The 19,816-nt window shown below is 45.7% G+C and overlaps 1 protein-coding gene and 1 long non-coding RNA gene across 7 annotated transcripts in view; one reads left to right on the top strand and one right to left on the bottom strand.

The window, feature by feature from the left end:
- Positions 1–19,816, top strand: part of pdlim7 (PDZ and LIM domain 7) — a 92,516-nt gene that overhangs the window by 58,138 nt on the left and 14,562 nt on the right. For 3 of the 6 annotated variants that reach the window (XM_082974885.1, XM_082974887.1, XM_082974886.1), the window contains exons 6-9: positions 14,281–14,339; positions 14,597–14,828; positions 16,048–16,228; positions 16,653–16,773. In XM_082974885.1, the coding sequence (XP_082831011.1) occupies positions 14,281–14,339; positions 14,597–14,828; positions 16,048–16,228; positions 16,653–16,773 (593 nt within the window). 6 annotated transcript variants of the gene reach the window in all.
- Positions 9,665–19,816, bottom strand: part of LOC145879490 (uncharacterized) — a 391,863-nt gene continuing 381,711 nt past the window's right edge. The window contains exon 2 of the long non-coding RNA XR_014392272.1: positions 9,665–9,769. This is a non-coding gene — a long non-coding RNA (uncharacterized LOC145879490). The remainder of the gene's footprint in view (positions 9,770–19,816) is intronic.

Below are 19,816 nucleotides of genomic sequence, written 5' to 3'. Positions count from 1 at the left end.
GAAACGCTCAACAGTTTCCCCGTGTGTATCAAGAACGGTCCACCACCCAAAGGACATCCAGCCAACCTGACACAACTGTGGGGAATCATTGGAGTCAACATGGGACAGCATCCCTGTGAAAAGCTTTCGACACCTTACATTTACATTTTAGTCATTTAGCAGACGCTCTTATCCAGAGCGACTTACAGTAGTGAATGCATACATTTCATACATTTTTTTTTTCTTTCTTCCCCGTACTGGTCCCCCGTGGGAATCGAACCCACAACCCTGGCGTTGCAAACACCATGCTCTACCAACTGAGCCACAGGGGACAGAGTCCCATGCCCCGACGGGGGACTGGGGAAGTCTGACCAAGTGTTACTGTACGTTTTTTTTTCTTCTCCCAAATCTTGGTTGGAATATTCCAGGAGGGAGGAAGTAGGGAATCCAGAATCCTCTGATCAGGATTTCTAGGAAAACCAGATAGTTTTGGGAAAGTTTGCAGCATCTTGCAACCCTTATTCCATGCCTGATACTTGGTACACAGTCTACGGTCACCGTGGTGTGTTGGCGATGGGATAGGAAGGGTTAAAGTCTTTTTTGGTGAGGTCTAGAAGTTGTCTGTGGCTGTATTTAGCTGTGCTGTGCTCAGGACCCTTCGCTTAGAATCTGCTGAGCTGTCAGAATGTTTTTTTTTTTTACTGTGGCGGTGCTGCATTACCTGACTAGCCTTACTCGGGGAAGTCACATGGACCTGAAAGCCTGCCTTGTATAGTTCTTCTCATGCTTTCACTGTCTAAAACACTTCATGGAGAGACGGAGGTTTAAAAAAAAAAAACACTAGTTTACTCAAATTCAACTTTTTATGACGCGTCATAAAGTTGTTATTAACAGTTAAGACCACACGTCTGTATTCTGTATAGCTCTTCTCATGCTCATTTCGGCGTCGCAAGCACGTCATACTGAGAAATTAGGGTTTATAACACTAGAAACGGTTGACTCTCTATCGTGAAAAAGCTTCAAATTCAACCTGTGTTCTTCATAAGACTATTTTTTTTGAATCTCTTAAATGAAGTCATACCAGTTTGTTGTGAAGAGTTTCTAAAGACGTAGTTAGTAGTCTTTCCTTCAGCAGTCTCCCTCCAGTATGTTTTGTGGATTAGGTTGCCCACCACGATTCTAAACTGCCACTCCTTCACACAGCTGCTTTCTTTATGACAGAGACTAAATCATACCGAGCATATTGCTATTCCTGTTCAGGTCTAATCTGTGACTTGCTAAAGGGCAGGGTTGTTCGGGTCTGAGGGTGAATGGGTAAAACAAAATATTGAAGTGCTTTTTGAACGGGGTATGGTAGTAGGTTCTGGGTCTACCGGTTTGTGTTAAGAACTGCATCGCTCCACAGTTTCCCGTGTGTATCCAGAAAAAATATGGACGTGAAATAACACTATTTGACGTATCAAATAAGCTTGTTGACCAATCAGGACCTCAAATATGAAATGTTTTAATGTAGTTATTACACATTGATTACACTATCACTCCTGTTTCATATGTAACAGCGATTCACCGATACGTATATTATAATACTGGTAAAGCTAGCTAGTTGATGGATGCAGACAATGTTCTCTCCCCCCGCAAAACGACACTGATGGACTATATCCCAACCCTTCTTCAGAAGATCAGGTTTAATTTGAGGTCTTTTCACTGCACAGTAGTAATCTAGTCAATGGGCGTACTAGGTAGTTTGGCATGGCTGGGTGATACCGAACAAAGCAGGGAATGTGTCCAATGTCTGGGCTTGTTGTATACTAGCAGGTCTGGTATATTTGATCAGAGCTTTTTACCCTGCTGTCGTGATGCATCAGTCCAATGACACAGCATTTATTACATTATTACACCATTATTACATTATTACACCATTATTATACCATTATTACACCATTATTACTGTGACATTATTGAAGTGTGTACGCAATGTATTCAAACCCCTTGACTTTTTCCACATTTTGTTACGTTACAGACTTATTCTAAAATTGATTCAATAATTTGTTTTCCTCAATCTACACACAATAATACCCCATAATCACAAAAACAGGTTTTTAGAAATGTTTGCTAATTTATTTAAAATGAAATATCACATTTATGTAAGTATTCAGACCCTTTACTTTGTTGAAGCACCTTTGGCAGCGATTACAGCCTCAAGTCTTTTGGGGTATGACGCTACAAGCATTGCACACCTGTATTTGGGGAGTTTCTCCCATTCTTCTCTGCACATCCTCTCAAGCTCTGTCAGGTTGGATGGGGAGCATCGCTGCACAGCTATTTTCAGGTCTCTCCAGAGATGTTAGATCGGGTTCAAGTCCGGACTCTGGCTGGACCACTCAAGGACATTCAGAGACTTGTCCTGAAGCCACTTCTGCATTATCTTGGATGTGTGGTTAGGGTCGTTGTCCTGTTGGAAGGTGAACCTTCGCCCTATTCTGGAGGTCCTGAGTGATCTGGAGCAGGTTTTCATCAAGGATCTCTCTGTACTTTCCTCCGTTCATCTTTGCCTCGATCTTGACTAGTGTATCAGTCTCTGACACTGAAAAACATCCCCACAGCATGATGCTCCCACCACCATGCTTCACCGTAGGGATGGTGCCAGGTTTCCTCCAGACGTGATGCATGGCATTCAAGCCAACGAGTTCAATCTTGCTTTCATCAGACCAGAGAATCTTGTTTCTCATTGTCTGAGATGGCGAGCTCCAAGCAGGGCGCATGTGCCTTTCTAAAGCAACTCTATAGAGCTCAGAGTGACCATTGGGTTCTTGGTCACCTCCCTGACCAAGGCCCTTCTCTCCCAATTGCTCAGTTTGGCCGGGGAGCCAGCTCTAGGAAGAGTATTGGTGGTTCAAAACTTCTTCCATTTAAGAATGACGAAGGCCACTGTTCTTTGGGACCTTCAATGCTGCAGAAATGTTTTTGTACTCTTCCGTGCCTCGACACAATCCTGTCTCTGAGCTCTACGGACAATTCCTTCGACCTCATAGCTTGGTTTTTGCTCTGACATGCACTGTCAACTGTGGGACTTTATATAAACAGGTGTGTGCCTTTCCACATCACGTCCAATTGAATTGACCACAGGTGGACTCCAATCAAGTTGTAGAAACATCTCAAGGATGATCAATGGAAACAGGATGCACCTGAGCTCAATTTTGAGTCTCATTGCAAAGGGTCTGAAATACTTATGTAAATAAATTATTTCTGTTTTTTATTTTGAATACATTGGCAAACATTTATAGGGTATTCTGTGTAGATTGTGGAGGATTTGTATTTATTTTTAGAATAAGGCTGTAACATAACAAAATGTGGAAAGGTCAAGGGATCTGAATACTCCTACCTGTATTTGAGTTTCCGGTTGGTCGTAAATAAGTTAAGTTCTGCGCATAAATATTGGAATTTTACACCATTTGGTGGAATAAATATGTGGGCCAGATAATTATTGTAAAATAATGTGTTTTCAATGACTTAACGAGTTAAACAAAGGTGTAATAAATAAATAAATAAATCAATAAATAAGTTTTAGAAGTGAGGTAATCGGTCAATACAGACATCAACTTGAACCCGGCTCTGTTGTAGATCAGTGAGAGGACGACGGGGACTCTGGATGCTCGTCACACAGCCTGCTTGCGAGTTTGGTGTGAAAGTCACTGAGTCTGCGTCGTCAGAACACCCCACGCTGTGCATTTCTCTGACAGAACCCGTCAACAATGAAAGCCTGTGTATGTTTTCACCCCACTGCATGATACTCTGCATCCCACAACAACTGTCTCCTCACTGTTGACTGTTCTCTGCATCTATTGTCGTCTTGTTTTTCCAAACTGACCCCCCCCCCCCCTCCATCTCCTTCTCTCTTCTTCTCTTCTTTCTCTCCGCAGATGGATGAGAAGTCAGTAAACTCTCTTTTTTTTTAACTTCCTTTTTACTTGAATGTTAAATCATAGTTTTCCTGTCAATATCTGGGCTAGTGGTTGGTAATGATTAGTGAAGATCTTTCTCTTAGCAGTAGTAACAGTAACATAAGTTCATTAATCATTGACTAATCATTCATTCTTCAGAATTCTTCATCTATCAGTATTTCTCTCTTTCTCATGTAATTTCTTGTCCATTCTGTCTTCTCTTTCACCTGTCCTCCCTCTTCTCTTCATCTCCCTCTTCCTCCTACCACTTCTCCCCTTTTTCTTCCTCCCTCCCTCCCTCCTCCTCTTCCTCCTCCCCCCTACAGAGAGGATCAGCCTTTATATGACCACCAGAATTACCAACACGAGAAGTAAGAGACAGATGCATTATGGTCCAGCCTGTTTGACTGCTGGTCACTAGACAGCCATGTTAGAGAGGACATGCTGTTATGGTGTTAGAGAGGACATGCTGTTATGGTGTTAGAGAGGACATACTGGGTATGGTGTTAGAGGACATACTGGGTATGGTGTTAGAGAGGACATACTGGGTATGGTGTTAGAGAGGGCATACTGGGTATGGTGTTAGAGAGGACATACTGGGTATGGTGTTAGAGAGGACATACTGGGTATGGTGTTAGAGGACATACTGGGTATGGTGTTAGAGAGGACATACTGGGTATGGTGTTAGAGAGGACATACTGGGTATGGTGTTAGAGAGGACATACTGGGTATGGTGTTAGAGAGGACATACTGGGTATGGTGTTAGAGAGGACATACTGGGTATGGTGTTAGAGAGGACATACTGGGTATGGTGTTAGAGAGGACATACTGGGTATGGTGTTAGAGAGGACATACTGGGTATGGTGTTAGAGAGGACATATTGGGTATGGCGTTAGAGAGGACATATTGGGTATGGCGTTAGAGAGGACATATTGGGTATGGCGTTAGAGAGGACATACTGGGTATGGCGTTAGAGAGGACATACTGGGTATGGTGTTAGAGAGGACATACTGGGTATGGTGTTAGAGAGGACATATTGGGTATGGTGTTAGAGAGGACATACTGGGTATGGCGTTAGAGAGGACATACTGGGTATGGCGTTAGAGGACATATTGGAGGACATACAGTACCAGTCAAAAGTTTGGACACCTTCTCAAGGGTTTTTATTTCTTTTTACTATTTTCTACATTGTAGAATAATAGTGACGACATCAAAACTATGAAATAACATATGGAATCATGTAGTAACCAAAAAAGTGTAAAATAATCAAAATATGTTTTATATTTGAGATCCTTCAAAGTAGCCCCCCTTTGCCTTGATGACAGCTTTGCACACTCTTGGCATTCTCTCAACCAGCTTCATGAGGTAGTCACCTGGAATGTATTTCAGTTAACAGGTGTGCCTTGTTAAAAGTTAATTTGTGGAATTTCTTTCCTTAATGCGTTTGAGCCAATCAGTTGTGTTGTGACAAGGTAGGGTTGGTATACAGAAGATAGCCCTATTTGGTTAAAGAGCAAGTCCATATTATGGCAAGAACAGCTCAAATAAACAAAGAGAGACGACAGCCCATCATTACTTCAAGTTAGTCAATCTGGAAAATGTCAAGAACTTTTAAAGTTTCTTCAAGAACAGTTCCAAAAACCATTAAGCGCTATGAGGGAAAACTGGGTCTCATGAGGACCGCCACAGGAAAGGAAGACCCAGAGTTACCTCTGCTGCAGAGGTTAAGTTCATTAGTTACCAGACTCAGAAATTGCAGCCCAAATCAACTGTTCAGAGGAGACTGAGTGAATCAGGCCTTCATGGTCAAAATACTGCAAAGAAACCACTACTAAAGGACACCAACAAAAAGAAGAGACTTGCTTGGGCCAAGAAACACGAGCAATTGACATTAGACCGGTGGATATCTGTCCTTTGGTCTGATGAGTCCAAATTTGATATTTTTTGTTCTAACTGCTGTGTCTTTGTGAGATGCAGAGTAGGTGAGCGGATGATCTCTGCATGTGTGGTTCCCACCGTGAAGCATGGAGGAGGTGGTGTGGGGGTGCTTTGCTGGTGAAACTGTCAGTGATTTATTTACAAATCAAGGAACACTTAACCAGCATGGCTACCACAGCATTCTGCAGCGATACGCCATCCCGTCTGGTTTGGTCTTAGTGGGACTATCATGTGTTTTTCAGCAGGACAATGACCCAACACACCTCCAGGCTGTGTAAGGGCTATTTGACCAAGAAGGAGAGTGATGGAGTGCTGCATCAGATGACCTGGCCTCCACAATCACCCAATCTCAACCCAATTGAGATGGTTTGGGATGAGTTTGACCGCAGAGTGAAGGAAAATCATCCAACAAGTGCTCAGCATATGTGTAAACGCCTTCAAGACTGTTGGAAAAGCATTCCAGGTGAAGCTGGTTGAGAGAATGCCAAGAGTGTGCAAAGTATTCATCAAGGCTAAGGGTGGCTACTTTGAAGAATATAAAATATGTTTTGATTTGTTTAACACTTTATTTTTTAATTTTTTTTAGCTGCTACCTAATTCCATATGTAGAAAATAGTTTTATGGAGAAAAAAAATTAAAACCCTTGATTATGTAAGTGTGTCCAAACTTTTAACTGGTACTTTATGTCGGTTAAATATGACAAATGGCACCCTATCCCCTATGTAGTACACTACTTTTGACCAGGGATATAGGGCTCGGGTTTGTTGGTTATATACTGTATGTATGTGTCCATAAGTTCAGTAATCAGTACTTGGTAATGTTTTATAATTATTAGCTATCATTCTTCGCTTGCACGTCGCTGGCTTCACGTCATGTCTGTGTGTAGGCGCGGTTTGTTATGTTAACGTTGTTGGAACGTTGTGGGAACATTGCGCGTGTACTGGGCATGGTCCGTTGTTAACGTTATATTAACATTGTGGTGACTTGGGGGTGTGTACTAGGCACGGTCTGCGGGTGGAAGGCATCCCCATGTTCATCCCCAACGACCGCAGCAAGAAGAGGCTGATCGAGGACACTCAGGATTGGCAGCCCCGCACAGGCACTACCCAGTCCCGCTCTTTCCGCATGCTGGCCCAGCTCACAGGCACCGACTACAGTAAGTCGGAGAGGGTGAGAGAGAGAGCGAGGTCGGAGAGGGTGAGAGAGAGAGCGAGGTCGGAGAGGGTGAGAGAGAGAGCGAGGTCGGAGAGGGTGAGAGAGAGGGCGAGAGAGAGAGCGAGGTCGGAGAGGGTGAGAGAGAGAGCGAGGTCGGAGAGGGTGAGAGAGAGAGCGAGGTCGGAGAGGGTGAGAGAGAGAGCGAGGTCGGAGAGGGTGAGAGAGAGAGCAAGGTCGGAGAGGGTGAGAGAGAGAGCGAGGTCGGAGAGGGTGAGAGAGCGAGGGTGAGAGAGCGAGGTCGGAGAGGGTGAGAGCGCGAGGTCGGAGAGGGTGAGAGCGCGAGGTCGGAGAGAGTGAGAGCGCGAGGTCGGAGAGAGTGAGAGCGCGAGGTCGGAGAGAGTGAGAGCGCGAGGTCGGAGAGAGTGAGAGCGCGAGGTCGGAGAGAGTGAGAGCGCGAGGTCGGAGAGAGTGAGAGCGCGAGGTCGGACAGAGTGAGAGCGCGAGGTCGGACAGAGTGAGAGCGCGAGGTCGGAGAGAGTGAGAGCGCGAGGTCGGAGAGAGCGAGGTCGGAGAGAGCGAGGTCGGAGAGAGCGAGGTCGGAGAGAGCGAGGTCGGAGAGAGCGAGGTCGGAGAGGGTGAGAGAGCGAGGTCGGAGAGGGTGAGAGAGTGAGGTCGGTGGGGGGTTGTCAGTGGTCGAGAGGGGAAGAGTGAGTGATGTGGACAATGTCCTTTGGGCGTTCTGATACTGTGTTTCCCCTGGCTCTCTCAGTGCAGGACCCAGACGATGAGACAATGAAGAGGGCCAGGTAAACAGCCTGTGTGTTTATAAACAGCCTGTGTGTGATGTCTACAGCTGACTCTGGTATAGTCTGTTACAGCCATCTTTAAGCTTCAGCATGTGGTTTGGTGTGTGAGTTACACAGGTGGTTTGGTGTGTGAGTTACACAGGTGGTTTGGTGTGTGAGTTATACAGGTGGTTTGGTGTGTGAGTTATACAGGTGGTTTGGTGTGTGAGTTACACAGGTGGTTTGGTGTGTGAGTTATACAGGTGGTTTGGTGTGTGAGTTATACAGGTGTGTGTGTGTGTGTGTGTGTGTGTGTGTGTGTGTGTGTGTGTGTGAGTTATACAGGTGGTTTGGTGTGTGAGTTACACAGGTGGTTTGGTGTGTGAGTTATACAGGTGGTTTGGTGTGTGAGTTATACAGGTGTGTGTGTGTGTGTGTGTGTGTGTGTGTGTGTGTGTGTGTGTGTGTGTGTGTGAGTTATACAGGTGGTTTGGTGTGTGTGTGTGTGTGTGTGAGTTATACAGGTGGTTTGGTGTGTGAGTTATACAGGTGGTTTGGTGTGTGTGTGAGTTATACAGGTGGTGTGTGTGTGTTGTTCAGTAGCTTTTCTCTCCCTCCGTATTGAGTTGTGATGTAGTTTTCCCATTTCCCATTGCTTGGTGAATTGTCTGCCTGTTAGAGATATTTGTCTTTCTTCATTTCCTGTCAACTCTCTCTTCTCTTCTCTCTCGTGGCGGTTAGGGAAAAGTTCCTTACAGAGATTCAGAGTCCTCGTTACGCCCGTCTGAGGGACTGGCACCATGAGAGGTCCGCACGCGCCCTCAACATCAAGTCCTGAGCATCACCATGGCAACGTGCAACGCAGGGCCGGGCCTGAGCCCTAGCGATCGATAGCCATCAGAACGACGACAACGACTAAAACGACAATAGCCCGATTATCCAGACAAACAAGCACAGACAGCAACACACACACACACACCCCAGACAACAACACACACACACACACACACACACACACACACACCCCAGACAACAACACATACACACACCCCAGACGACAACAACACACACACACCCCAGACAACAACACACACACACACCTCAGACGACAACAACACAAACCCCCCAGACGACAACACACACACACACACACACACACCCCAGACGACAACACACACACACACCCCAGACATGCAGAGGAGAAAAAAAAAAAAAAGTTAAAATAGTAAAATAAAATAGAGGAATCTATGATCACTAAGCCATACGTGGAACCATTGCATACTGAGCCTGTCTGACTGTCAGATTCCCTTCTTCTCCTTGATGAGTTAGTGTTGGTAACATCTTGTGGATCACCTTGTGTTTGTTACAGACCTGGGGCCAACACATACGTCAAATACGATTGATTGATTGATTGATTGATTGATTGATCAAAAAACCTGAGGTGCGGGAAGGGAGGGGGGAGAGAGGAGTTTGCACTTCGGGACTGTTCTATTGGTCCCTTTGTCCCGGATCAATCCAAATCAAGTCCACCTCAAGATTTCTACAGTATTTGACGAATGTATCTGACCCAGGTCTGCTTTGTAGTCCTGTTCCTCCTATTAAACTGTGTTGCTCAGAGTTATCTAAGGGGGGAGGGGGGGGACAGCTGTTGGAACAGCGCTGTTCTTCCTGTTCTATTTTTTTTATTCTGATTCTGTAGTTGCAGTCCATCTCCTGTTGATCTGTAAACTCTCTCTCTCTCTCTCTCTCTCTCATCTCTCTCTCTCTTAGCTCTCTCTCAGCTCTCTCTCTCTCTTAGCTCTCTCTCAGCTCTCTCTCTCTCTTAGCTCTCTCTCTCTCTCTCTCTCTTAGCTCCTCTCTCTCTAGCTCTCTCTCTCTCTCTCTCTCTCTCTCTCTCTCTCTCTCTCTCTCTCTCTCTCTCTCTTAGCTCTCTCTCTCCTCTTAGCTCTCTCTCTCCTCTTAGCTCTCTCTCTCTCTCTCTCTCTCTCCTCTCTCGCTCTCTCTCTCTCTCTCTCTCTCTCAGCTCTCTCTCAGCTCTCTCTCTCTCTCTCTCTCTCTCTCTCTCTCTTAGCTCTGAGTTGTGCTTTCTCATCATTTTCTGAACTCTCCCTTTTTTGTTCTTTAGGCCCCTCCCTCTGATAAGAATGAAAGATAAATATATCTGTACTGGTGTCATTATAAAACATCTGAAAACACCTCCTCTTTCTATCTGTCATTTATCTTTCTCTGCTTCCTTCTTTACCGCACTCTACTACACTATACTGTACTCTGCAATACTATATTGTACTCTGCAATACTATATTGTACTCTGCAATACTATATTGTGCTCCTCAATACTATATTGTGCTCTGCAATACTATACTACCATGCAATACTCTATTGCCATGCAATACTATACTACGCAATACTATACTGCACTCTGCGATACTCTACCAGTATACTTTACCGTGCAATACTCATTATACTGTACAATACCCTACCATCCATACTCATTATACTGTATAGTACTATATCACGCAGTACTCATTATACTGTATAGTACTATCATGCAATAATACATACTGTTATGTAAGTCTCCATGTGGTTTTTGACACTAGAGTTAGCACACCTCATAGAAGTCTACTAATAGTACTATATCACGCAATACTCATTATACTGTATAGTCCTATATCACGCAATACTCATTATACTGTATAGTACTATATCACGCAATACTCATACTGTAAAGTACTATATTATGCAATACTCATTATACTGTATAGTGCTATATCACGCAATACTCATTATACTGTATAGTGCTATATCACGCAATACTCATTATACTGTATAGTACTATATCACGCAAAACTCATTATACTGTCCTGTATAGTACTATCATGCTATATTACCTACTGTTATGTAATAGTCTCCATGTGCTTTTTGACACTAGAGTGAGCACACCTCATAGGCGTCTACTAATAGGGAGCAGTAGAACATCTAGGTTATTCTAGACTATCGTTGTGGGTCAATGTGCATTTGAAACATGTTTTTTTTTTATTGAACTTTTGGCAAACAGATGGAAGTTGAGTGTATATAGTAGGCATCACCCTGATAAAACGTAGCCTTTTCTACAGACAGTTATCACGTTACATCAAACACGGATGATTTTGATGATAATAAAGCAGTCTCTGTAATATAGTAGTGGTGTCAAACCCAATACTTAACCCGCTGTTCACGCCACGCTCGTAACAGCTGTAATGGTATCACGTCTCATTTGGATAGACAACGACCTGTTCTACGATCTGACCACGACTACTGTCACGTCTTTCACTCTTCTGTAATCTATATCGGAGTTCTCTCTGCCGTTTTTAGAAGTTGTGTTTTTTTATGTAGATGTAGTAATGAGATGGTAGTTGTTTCCAGAGATGGCTGTAGACACCTGTTACTGAGCCGAATGCTGTTAACTCTGAAGAAGGGGTAGGCGACTTGATTCAGCCGAGGCGGACGACCTGAACATAATCGCCATCATCATCATTATAATAATTTGCTGCAAATTGACCACAACTAAGCCCCTAAAAAGAGGTTGTTATTTGAAAATGCAATCACGCCATACCTTGATTACATTGAGACATGATCACGTCTCTTTTGTAGGAAGGAAAATACTTGGGAACAGATTTCCTAAATTATACACTTGACCAACCGCCTCAATTGGGTTTTTCCCCAAAAATTTTTACATTGGATAAAAGTAGAGACACAGAGCTACAAAATTGTATATCATACACTGCAGTTGAGGAAACAATGGGAAAGAAATTCTGCTTTGAAAGTCGATAAACTTGTAACCCCACATTTGAGAAAATTGCCCTTGGAATGTTTTGGTACCTACTGGAGAGCTCTTCTTTGTCTCCACCCATTCAGCATCGTTCACACCCTCTTAAGCCCCACCCATCTCTGTAAGGAGTCACATGTGAGGCCATGTGCTAAACAGAGTGAGGTAGTTTAGTAAACAACCAAAGATTCCAAGACTAAAAGTGGTGAAAATAGTAGCAAAAAGTAGTTTATCTAGTCCTTGGCCTATATCCTAATCTGACTTTGGTGCAGGCCATGTTGTTCTTCACATTACCGTCTCTGGTAAACACACACTATATCAAATGAAATCAAAGTTTATTTGTCACATGCACAGGATACAAAAGGTGTAAACGGTACAGCGAAACGATTACCGGCATAGTAGCAATATCAAAAACAGTGTCCAGATAAAAAAAAAAAATTGAAATATTTTATAATTATTGAATGATGCACCAAGACACTTCTCCAAGTTGATGGTTCATGTGAAAGAAATGGATGTCGGAGGAAACACTGCTGAACTGACGACCGTAGTCAGCCTGCAGGCGCCAGGTCCACCACAAGGAGTCACTAGAGAGCGATGAGCCAAAGTAAACCCTCCCCTAACCCTGATGACGCTGGGCCAATTGTGCGCCGCCCTATGGGACTCCCGGTCACGACACAGCCTGGGATCGAACCAGGGTCTGTAGTGACGCCTCTAGCACTGCAGTGCCTTAGACCGCTGCGCCACTCAATATATTTATATAAATAAATAAATAAAAATTAAACCTAAGTCAGGGATTTCCCGAGTCTGATTTAATGTTCATGTCACAATCATCCTTCAGAAAATAGCCCCAGCACAACTTTTTTCCCGCTGATCTTTGTCGATAGCGCCTGCTAAATTCTGGGCAGCAATGTTTTTGAGAGCAGTAGCAACACTTTTTTTTTTTGCTATTTTTTTTTGCTGTTCTCCACGACTAACGTTTATATCTTTCAAACAAGGATGATCTACACATACTGAGCAGCTCATGTTATAGACAGAAGCATGCTACATGGCCGACCAATCCAAACTCATCTCTCAGCATGTCCAGCCCACTCATTATCTCAGCCAATCATGGCAAGAGGAAAAGGTTCCTGTCTTTTTTTCCGGGGGCTAAACCAACCAGGCTCGTAGTTGTAACCATTTTATTCGTATTTACAGGTGACATACAAGTTAGTTATTAAGGCACATCAGAGTTCACGTTTCAGTCTCTCCTCTTATCTTTCCTTCCGCTTCTCCTCGTCTCTCCTCTCTTCCTCCTCGTCTCTCCTCTCTTCCTCCTCGTCTCTCCTCTCTTCCTCCTCGTCTCTCCTCTCTTCCTCCTCTCCTCTCTTCCTCCTCTCCTCTCTTCCTCCTCGTCTCTCCTCTCTTCCTCCTCGTCTCTCCTCTCTTCCTCCTCGTCTCTCCTCTCCTCCTCCTCATCTCTCCTCTCCTCGTCTCTCCTCCTCCTCGTCTCTCCTCCTCCTCCTCTCTTCCTCCTCGTCTCTCCTCCTCCTCGTCTCTCCTCTCTTCCTCCTCGTCTCTCCTCTCCTCCTCCTCATCTCTCCTCTCCTCGTCTCTCCTCCTCCTCGTCTCTCCTCCTCCTCCTCTCTTCCTCCTCGTCTCTCCTCCTCCTCGTCTCTCTTCCTCCTCGTCTCCTCCTCCTCGTCTCTCCTCCTCCTCGTCTCTCCTCCTCCTCGTCTCTCCTCTCTTCCTCGTCTCTCCTCCTCCTCGTCTCTCCTCTCTTCCTCTTCCTCGTCTCTCCTCTCTTCCTCGTCTCTCCTCTCTTCCTCCTCGTCTCTCCTCTCTTCCTCTTCCTCGTCTCTCTTCCTCTTCCTCGTCTCTCCTCTCTTCCTCCTCGTCTCTCCTCTCTTCCTCGTCTCTCCTCTCTTCCTCCTCCTCGTCTCTCCTCTCTCCTCCTCGTCTCTCCTCTCTTCCTCGTCTCTCCTCTCTCCTCCTCCTCGTCTCTCCTCTCTTCCTCGTCTCTCCTCTCTTCCTCGTCTCTCCTCTCCTCCTCGTCTCTCCTCTCTTCCTCCTCTCTCCTCTCTTCCTCCTCCTCGTCTCTCCTCTCCTCCTCGTCTCTCCTCTCCTCCTCGTCTCTCCTCTCCTCCTCGTCTCTCCTCTCCTCTCTCTCCTCTCTTCCTCCTCTCTCCTCTCTTCCTCGTCTCTCCTCTCTTCCTCGTCTCTCCTCTCTTCCTCCTCCTCGTCTCTCCTCTCTTCCTCGTCGCTCCTCTCTTCCTCGTCGCTCCTCTCTTCCTCGTCGCTCCTCTCTTCCTCCTCGTCGTCTCTCCTCTCTTCCTCCTTCTCGTCTACTGTTTTTGTTGGGCCAAAGACCAGAACCACATGGCCTGTTGCTGACCCCGGCTCTACAGACTACAGTCAATGTGCTGTTTGGAGGAATATGACTTGATCACACCAATTACCATTTCACCCTCTATTAACTTTCCTTTCTGTAAGGTAGTGGTATAGGCTCAGAGAGATGTTAAATTAAGGAGCAATCGTTTCAATGGTTTTACCATTTTATGCTCCTTCGATTTAAAAAAAATAAAATAAAAAAATGCACTCCATGATGATAATGTCGGACACTGCTGCCATTCTACCGCTTCTGAGTCGCCATGGTAACCCTATAGCACCTGTTCCTAAGGAAGTGTGTGTTTCTTCCCAGCATCAAGGCCTCTCGGTCACCTGCTAAGGCCCAGACTCAGGCAGCCGACAAACCTGACGGTGAGTAACTGCAGGTCAGAGCTCAAATGACAGGGATGCTGGTAATTTAGCATACAAAATCCAAGCCTTTTATTTAGTAGTTAGATGCATTATAACATGCTATAAGCGTTGAAATATGCATTATAGCGTGAGCTATAAGCATAGTAATATATTGTAACGTGCTATAAGCATTCATACAGTCCCATGGTTCCTTTCTAATATACTATATGAGTCTTCCTGTTTTGTATTGTATTAATACATTTCTCTGGGTTCCCCAGCCTCTAAGGCTCCAGTCAACTCTGGTCCCAAGGTGCGTCCTCCGTGGGTGACTGACCCAGGTTTCGCTGACCGTTACGCCCCAGACAAGACCAGTACGGTTCTGACCCAGCACAGACAGCCGGCCCAGCCTACGCCCATGCAGAACCGCTCCTCTATCCTACAGGCAGCTCAGCAGGCACCGGAGGACAGTGGAAGGACCCCTCTATGTGGAGCCTGCAAAAAGATCATTAGGTGGGAGTCATATGATTATACTGCCCCCTGTCTGTTAGATTAATAACGGCAAGGCCTTTATTTACTACTGCCCCCTGTCTGTTAGATTAATAACGGCAAGGCCTTTATTTACTACTGCCCCCTGTCTGTTAGATTAGTAACGGCAAGGCCTTTATTTACTACTGCCCCCTCTCTGCTAGATTAATAACGGCAAGGCCTTTATTTACTACTGCCCCCTGTCTGTTAGATTAATAACGGCAAGGCCTTTATTTACTACTGCCCCCTGTCTGTTAGATTAATAACTGCAAGGCCTTTATTTAGTACTGCCCCCTGTCTGTTAGATTAATAACGGCAAGGCCTTTATTTACTACTGCCCCCTGTCTGTTAGATTAATAACTGCAAGGCCTTTATTTACTACTGCCCCCTGTCTGCTAGATTAATAACGGCAAGGCCTTTATTTACTACTGCCCCCTGTCTGTTAGATTAATAACGGCAAGGCCTTTATTTACTACTGCCCCCTGTCTGTTAGATTAATAACGGCAAGTCCTTTATTTACTACTGCCCCCTGTCTGTTAGATTAATAACGGCAAGGCCTTTATTTACTACTGCCCCCTGTCTGTTAGATTAATAACCGCAAGGCCTTTATTTACTACTGCCCCCTGTCTGTTAGATTAATAACCGCAAGGCCTTTATTTACTACTGCCCCATGTCTGATATATCTTACACTAGAGCTAGCCAAGCCTGAAATCTCACCCAATTCCTTAAATATTGCAAAAATGTTTGACCAAAACCCCGAATGTCAAAGTAGCCCTCTATTGGGTCAATACAGCAACCTCCGTTCCCTACATGAGTTCTAGTTGAAAAAGTAGTGTACCGTATATAGAGAATAAACTCTATAGGCTATCATTTCATAATAGACTAGGTTTGCCGGATCGAACTGCTAAGCCCTGATTTGCTAGACCATGTGACCTGACCAGGTAATACTCTAGGACTTTATATAACCTCATTATTGCTATAAAAAAATTTTTTAAAACAACACAAACAAAATGGAATGATCTGACACCATCTGACAGTTACGTGGATAGTGTACATACAGTAAGTCATGTCTGTTATGGTAGGATCACTATTTTACATTATAGAGCGCTATGCCTAGAAACCTCTGTTTCTGCCAGCTGGGCTTATCTAACCTGTGTGTGTGTGTGTGTGTGTGGCGTGCGTGTGTGTGTGTGTGTGTGTGTAGGGGCCGGTACCTGGTGGCGCTGGGTCAGTCCTGGCATCCAGAAGAGTTCCAGTGTTCCCAGTGTAAAGTGATGTTGGATGAGGGAGGATTCTTTGAGGAGAGGGGCTCAGTCTTCTGCACCAAGTGTTATGATAACAGATACGCTCCCAACTGTGCCAAATGCAAGAAGATTATCACAGGGGTGAGATGTCTACTGTCTGTCTACCGTCATCTATGACAATACAGGTCTACCGTCATCTCTGACAATACAGGTCTACCGTCATCTCTGACAATACAGGTCTACCGGCATCTCTGACAATACCGGTCTACAATACAGGTCTACCGTCATCTATGACAATACAGGTCTACCATCATCTATGAGAATACTGTGGAATGTAGACCACAAGCTAGTTTAGCAGGACCAGTCTATCGTCATCTCTGACAATACTGTGGAATGTAGACCACAAGCTTGTTTAGCTGTACCTGTAAACTGAGGTCTGACCCCCCCTTTCCTTCCTTCCTTCCTTCCTTCCTTCCTTCCTTCCTTCCTTCCTTCCTTCCTTCCTTCCTTCCTTCCTTCCTTCCTTCCTTCCTTCCTTCCTTCCTTCCTTCCTTCCTCTGTTCAGGATATCATGCATGCTCTGAAGATGACCTACCATGTCCAGTGTTTCATGTGTGCTGCCTGTAAGAGCCCCATCAGAAACCAGGCCTTCTATATGGAGGAGGGAGAGCCTTACTGCGAGAGAGGTGAGGCTTAGAGAGGTGTGTGTGTGTGTGTGTGTGTGTGTGTGTGTGTGTGTGTGTGTGTGTGTGTGTGTGTGTGTGTGTGTGTGTGTGTGTGTGTGTGTGTGTGGGGGCCTTACCTTAACATGTTAACTGTTGCTGTTGTAACCTTTTTTCTATCAAAACAGGGAAAAGTGTTGTCAGGTTGTAGAAATAGTGATTTTAAACGCCGTGTTCACAGCCTTTGTTGTGGACAGATTCTCTCAGTGACTCTCTCTCTCTATCTCTCTTCCTCCGTCCACAGCTAATAGATCATCTACTCAAATGACTTTTATGTTGTGTGTGTTTGTCTATTTGTTTATATAAATGGAACGAGCTTCTGCTGTGTTATGACCCATGAAACCATTTACATCTCACACACACACACACACACACACACACACACCACACCATTTGATTTGAATACCTTCAGCGTTGATAAACATTTTGCCGCCTCAGTACTTCTCTGGGATTGTGCTGCTCACACACACACCACAAACACCACACACACAACCACACCCACAACCACAAACACCACAAACACCACACACACACACACACACACACACACACACACACACACACACCACAACCACACACACACACACACCACACACACACACCACACAAACACCACACACCACAACCGCACACAAACACCACACACCACAACCGCACACAAACACCACACACCACAACCGCACACAAACACACCACAACCACATTCTGGCTCTAAAGCCTGAAACTTTCTCTAAGTCCCAGAGATAAGCAAAAGAAAACGAGGACAATCAATTTCATTCTGTGGAGCAATCTGTCCTCTTCCACTCTCATCCCTTCACTACAATCTGTCCTCCTCCTCTCTCATCCCTTCACTACAATCTGTCCTCCTCCTCTCTCATCCCTTCACTACAATCTGTCCTCTTCCTCTCTCATCCCTTCACTACAATCTGTCCTCCTCCTCTCTCATCCCTTCACTACAATCTGCTCTCCTCCTCTCTCATCCCTTCACTACAATCTGCTCTCCTCCACTCTCATCCCTTCACTACAATCTGCCCTCATCCACTCTCATCCCTTCACTACAATCTGCCCTCATCCACTCTCATCCCTTCCCTACAATCTGCCCTCCTCCTCTCTCATCCCATCCCTACAATCTGCCCTCCTCCTCTCTCATCCCTTCCCTACAATCTGCCCTCATCCTCTCTCATCCCTTCCCTACAATCTGTCTCCTCTCTCATCCCTTCACTACAATCTGCCCTCATCCACCCTCATCCCTTCACTACAATCTGCCCTCATCCACTCTCATCCCTTCACTACAATCTGCCCTCATCCACTCTCATCTCTTCCCTACAATCTGCTCTCCTCCACTCTCATCCCTTCCCTACAATCTGCTCTCCTCCACTCTCATCCCTTCCCTACAATCTGCTCTCCTCCTCTCTCATCCCTTCCCTACAATCTGCTCTCCTCCTCTCTCATCCCTTCCCTACAATCTGCTCTCCTCCTCTCTCATCCCTTCACTACAATCTGCTCTCATCCCTTCACTACAATCTTCTCTCATCCTCTCTCATCCCTTCACTACAATCTGCTCTCATCCCTTCACTACAATCTGCTCTCATCCTCTCTCATCCCTTCACTACAATCTGCTCTCATCCCTTCACTACAATCTGCCCTCCTCCTCTCATCCCTTCACTACAATCTGCTCTCTTCCACTCTCATCCCTTCACTACAATCTGCTCTCCTCCTCTCTCATCCCTTCCCTACAATCTGCTCTCTTCCTCCTCTCATCCCTTCACTACAATCTGCCCTCCTCCTCCTCCTCTCATCCGTTCACTACAATCTGCTCTCATCCACCCTCATCCCTTCACTACAATCTGCCCTCATCCACTCTCATCCCTTCACTACAATCTGCCCTCCTCCTCCTCCTCTCTCATCCCTTCCCTACAATCTGCTCTCATCCCTTCACTACAATCTGCTCTCCTCTCTCATCCCTTCACTACAATCTGCCCTCTTCCTCTCTCATCCCTTCCCCACAATCTGCTCTCCTCCTCTCTCATCCCTTCACTACAATCTGCCCTCTTCCACTCTCATCCCTTCCCTACAATCTGCCCTCCTCCACTCTCATCCCTTCCCTACAATCTGCCCTCCTCCTCTCTCATCCCTTCACTACAATCTGCTCTCCTCCTCCTCTCATCCCATCCTTACAATCTGCTCTCATCCCATCCCTACAATCTGCTCTCATCCCATCCCTACAATCTGCCCTCCTCCTCTCTCATCCCTTCACTACAATCTTCCCTCCTCCTCCTCTCATCCCTTCCCTACAATCTGCCCTCCTCCTCTCTCATCCCTTCCCTACAATCTGCCCTCCTCCTCCTCTCATCCCTTCCCTACAATCTGCCCTCCTCCTCTCTCATCCCTTCCCTACAATCTGCTCTCCTCCTCTCTCATCCCTTCCCTACAATCTGCCCTCCTCCTCCTCTCATCCCTTCCCTACAATCTGCCCTCCTCCTCCTCTCATCCCTTCCCTACAATCTGCTCTCCTCCTCTCTCATCCCTTCCCTACAATCTGCTCTCATCCACTCTCATCCCTTCACTACAATCTGCCCTCCTCTTCCTCCTCTCATCCCTTCACTACAATCTGCCCTCCTCCTCTCTCATCCCTTCCCTACAATCTGCTCTCCTCCTCCTCTCATCCCTTCCCTACAATCTGCCCTCCTCCTCTCTCATCCCTTCCCTACAATCTGCTCTCCTCCTCCTCTCTCATCCCTTCCCTACAATCTGCTCTCATCCCTTCCCTACAATCTGCTCTCATCCCTTCCCTACAATCTGCTCTCATCCCTTCACTACAATCTGCTCTCCTCCTCTCTCATCCCTTCCCTACAATCTGCTCTCCTCCTCTCTCATCCCTTCCCTACAATCTGCTCTCATCCCTTCCCTACAATCTGCTCTCATCCCTTCACTACAATCTGCTCTCCTCGTCTCTCATCCCTTCCCTACAATCTGCCCTCCTCCTCTCTCATCCCTTCCCTACAAT

The sequence above is a fragment of the Salmo salar genome, chromosome 05 (assembly GCF_965601325.2).
Source record: "Salmo salar chromosome 05, fSalSal1, whole genome shotgun sequence".
In the NCBI taxonomy this organism is placed as follows: domain Eukaryota; kingdom Metazoa; phylum Chordata; class Actinopteri; order Salmoniformes; family Salmonidae; genus Salmo; species Salmo salar.
The sequence above is the reverse complement of the archived record's forward strand: the minus strand, read 5'-3'. Positions and strand labels throughout refer to the sequence as shown.